The sequence below is a fragment of the Coregonus lavaretus genome (genome assembly GCF_964263955.1).
Source record: "Coregonus lavaretus genome assembly, contig: HAP1_SCAFFOLD_814, whole genome shotgun sequence".
Taxonomy (NCBI): Eukaryota; Metazoa; Chordata; class Actinopteri; order Salmoniformes; family Salmonidae; genus Coregonus; species Coregonus lavaretus.
The window spans coordinates 119,797-123,307 of record NW_028157710.1 but is presented as its reverse complement, the minus strand read 5'-3'; the positions used below and the strand labels follow the sequence as shown (position 1 = coordinate 123,307).

Genomic DNA, 3,511 nt, shown 5'->3' with positions numbered 1-3,511 from the left:
CTCTGCAGCAATCTCGGTTGTATATCACTCCAAGGTCGACAGCTCGCCAGCCAGCCGTATGGAAGGGTTGTGTTTAGTCGCAGGCAGCACACTTGTTTATTCACGCCATTTTAAAGCATTGAATTAAAGCACATTTCGCAAGATACTTCTCATCCCATCTACTTGTCACAGGGGAGATTGGCAAGTGACTCGAGGTGCTGCTAACACCTAGAACAGTAACTGGCAGACCCTGGAGCCTACAGGGCAGCCCATTCTCCTTTGGCCAGCAGATTAAGAGTTCATAAAGCTAGGATGAAGAGTTTATCTGTCCCTCACAGTTTATCTGTCCCTCACAGACTTACAGTCCTAAGTTAATAGAGCAGCAGTTGGTGTTTAGGATCCTGACACACAGATAAGAGAAGAGTAACAGAGAAGAGTAACCTGCAATCGGAATAGATGGAGTAGAACGCCCTCCAGGCAATTGCACTTGTACAGTACGGTTCATGATGTTCCATACAACCCTGGCATAATTCTCTTTCACATTGGAATTTGGTATCTCTCCACGATTTGTAAATTAAGCTGACATTTGTTTTATTGCTGTAAATACTTTGTCTGCTTCATTTAGCTGATTGGGGTTTATGAGAGAGACTAATCAGAAGTGAAAAGGACTAATTTGAGCTTTGCTGTCACATATCCATTGCTTTAAAAACCCAATTAAAGCTGTAATTCAGCTGTGTCCTCTGTGAGTGGTGTAGTTACTAACGCGACAAAAATTGTTTTAAGAAGATTTTTGTTGTGAAATGTTTTGACAAATCATACCAAATGTACACCACTTAAAGGGGAACTGCAGTCAAAAATTTTAATCTGAGGTTTTCTGTTCACCTACTGGTATTTCATCTGATATTTCTACTATTTGTCTAACCCAGAGCTTTTAGTCCAAATCTGAGGCGAATGTAACCCTGTGACATGATCTTTTGATCCAGAGTTATGGTCTTTGCCTGTTGTGTGGCTAAAGTATTGTTTGTTAAATGAACACAATTGTGTTTTTTTTAAATCAATAATACTTCAGGTGATAAGCGACAAACCTGACAACATAATATAATTTTTATTTTATTTTATACATGTAGTTCTCCTTTAAATGTACCAACCACTCCTCTTACTTGTGTCTCCGCAGGTAAGCAGTAGAATGGTGTCCGGGGAGGCAGGTGGGCACAGCTACCTGGTGGCGTGCTGGCAGCCCATCCTGGTCCTAATGCTGGGCACCGTCCTCTCCGGCTCCACCACCGGCTGCCCGTCCCGCTGTGAGTGTAATGCTCAGGAACGTTCCGTGGTGTGCCACCGACGAAGGCTGGCCGCGTTTCCCGAGGGCATCCCCATCGAGACGAAACTACTGGACCTCAGCAAGAACCGTCTGAAAAGCCTGGGGCCTGAGGAGTTCATCAACTACCCGCAGCTGGAGGAGCTGCAGCTCAATGAAAACAATATCTCCTCCATGGAGCCCGGGGCTTTTAGCAACCTTGTCAGCCTGCGGACTCTGGGGCTACGCAACAACCAGCTTAAGCTAATCCAGTTGGGAGTGTTCACAGGCCTCAGCAACCTCACCCAGCTGGACATCAGCGAGAACAGAATCGTCATCCTGCTGGACTACATGTTCCAGGAGCTGTACAATCTGAAGGCTCTGGAAGTCGGCGATAACGACCTGGTGTTCATCTCTCACCGAGCATTCCACGGCCTCAGCAGCCTGGAGCAGCTGACCATGGAGCGCTGCAACCTGACCTCGGTGCCCACCGAGGCCCTGAGCCATCTGCACAACCTGCTGTCGCTGCGACTCCGCCACCTCACCGTCAATGCTGTCAGGGATTACTCCTTCAAGAGGCTCTACCGCCTGAGGGTGTTAGAGATCTCCCACTGGCCCTACCTGGACACCATGACCTCCAAATGCCTGTACGGACTCAACATCACCTCCCTGACCATCACAAACTGTAACCTCACCGCCATCCCTTACCAGGCCATCCGACACCTTGGGCACCTTCTCTTTCTCAACTTGTCTTTTAATCCCATTCACACGGTGGAGGGGAACAAACTGCACAATCTGCTGAGGCTCCAGGCCTTCCACTTGGTAGGAGGGAGATTAGTCACAATCGAGCCCTACTCCTTCCGGGGCCTTAACCACCTCCGAGTCCTCAACGTATCCAGCAATAACCTGAGCACCCTGGAGGAATCCGTCTTTCACTCCGTGGGGAACCTGGAGACCCTGGCTCTGTACGATAACCCACTGGCCTGCGACTGCCGACTGCTCTGGGTCTTCCGCCGCCGCTGGAGGCTCAACTTCAACCGGCAGCAGCCTGCCTGCTCTTTGCCAGAGGCCGTGCGGGGCAAGGAGTTCAAAGACTTCCCCGACATCCTCCCCTCCGATTACTTCACCTGCCAGAAGTCCAGGATCCAAGACCACAAGGCACTGCAGAGGCACGTGGACGAGGGCACAACGGTCCATTACACATGCCAGGCGGACGGCGACCCAGCCCCCGTGATCATGTGGCTGTCCCCCAAGAAGCAGTTAATCACCACCAAGTCTGTGGGGCGTCTCAGCGTGTCCCCCGAGGGCACGTTAGAGGTGCGCTATGCCCAGATCCAGGACAACGGTACCTACCTGTGCATCGCCAGCAATGCGGCAGGGAATGACACCAGGCCTGCCCACCTGCATGTGCACAGCTACTCTCCCAACTGGCCGCATCAGCCCAACAAGACGTTTGCCTTCATCTCCAACCAGCCCAGCGAGGATGGGGCCAATGGGACCCTGGCCCAGGTTCCCTTCCCGTTTGACGTGAAGACTCTGATCATCGCCACCACCATGGGATTTATCTCGTTCCTCGGCGTCGTCCTATTCTGTCTTGTCATCCTCTTCCTCTGGAGCAGAGGGAAAGGCAACGTCAAGCCAAACATAGAGATTGAGTATGTACCCCGTAAGGCAGAGGCAGGTGAGAGTAGTCCAACCGGCGAGGCGTCACGTAAATTCAACATGAAAATGATGTGAGACTCAAGCTTACTGACTTCAAAATGAGGGTGGACACACACTATATTCTCTTTAAATATATGTGGAATTTATGAGAGATAGACATCTTGATACTATACCCAAGACTGTTTTACCTTCAGGGACTGAATCTTAAACAGCGAGTGTTGGATTTAAAAGTATTCAAATTTCTGTGCGTTTTTATGGGCAATAGTCATTAAGAAAATAAGCCAGAACAAACCAGTCATGTTTTCTGCTCGTTTCAACCTGAAATGGGAGATTGTCTTTATCTAGTCTTTTGATGTTTTTTTTTTCTTTCTGTATCTTGTTCTTCTTACCATGTACAATGAGCAAAGAAATGATCACAATACCACTTAAAGGGGCAGTTCCCAAAAACACTGAAATTGACCGCAGCAACGGTAAGAGAAAAATAATGTCAATTTGTGTGAACTATACCTTTAATGGTTATGGGTTTTGAGCATATTACTGTGTTACGAGCAGGTGCCATTCAAGCAATGAATG

The 3,511-nt window shown here is 48.8% G+C and overlaps 1 protein-coding gene across 1 annotated transcript; it reads left to right on the top strand.

Moving 5' to 3' along the window:
* Positions 1-1,165: 1,165 nt before the first annotated feature.
* On the top strand, positions 1,166-3,013 carry LOC311125011 (leucine-rich repeat and immunoglobulin-like domain-containing nogo receptor-interacting protein 1-B; the record flags this gene model as incomplete). The annotated part of the gene is made up of 1 exon (XM_084199102.1): positions 1,166-3,013. One exon carries the CDS (start codon positions 1,166-1,168, stop codon positions 3,011-3,013), a length of 1,848 nt encoding a protein of 615 aa, XP_084055228.1.
* Between the last annotated feature and the right edge of the window lie 498 nt (positions 3,014-3,511).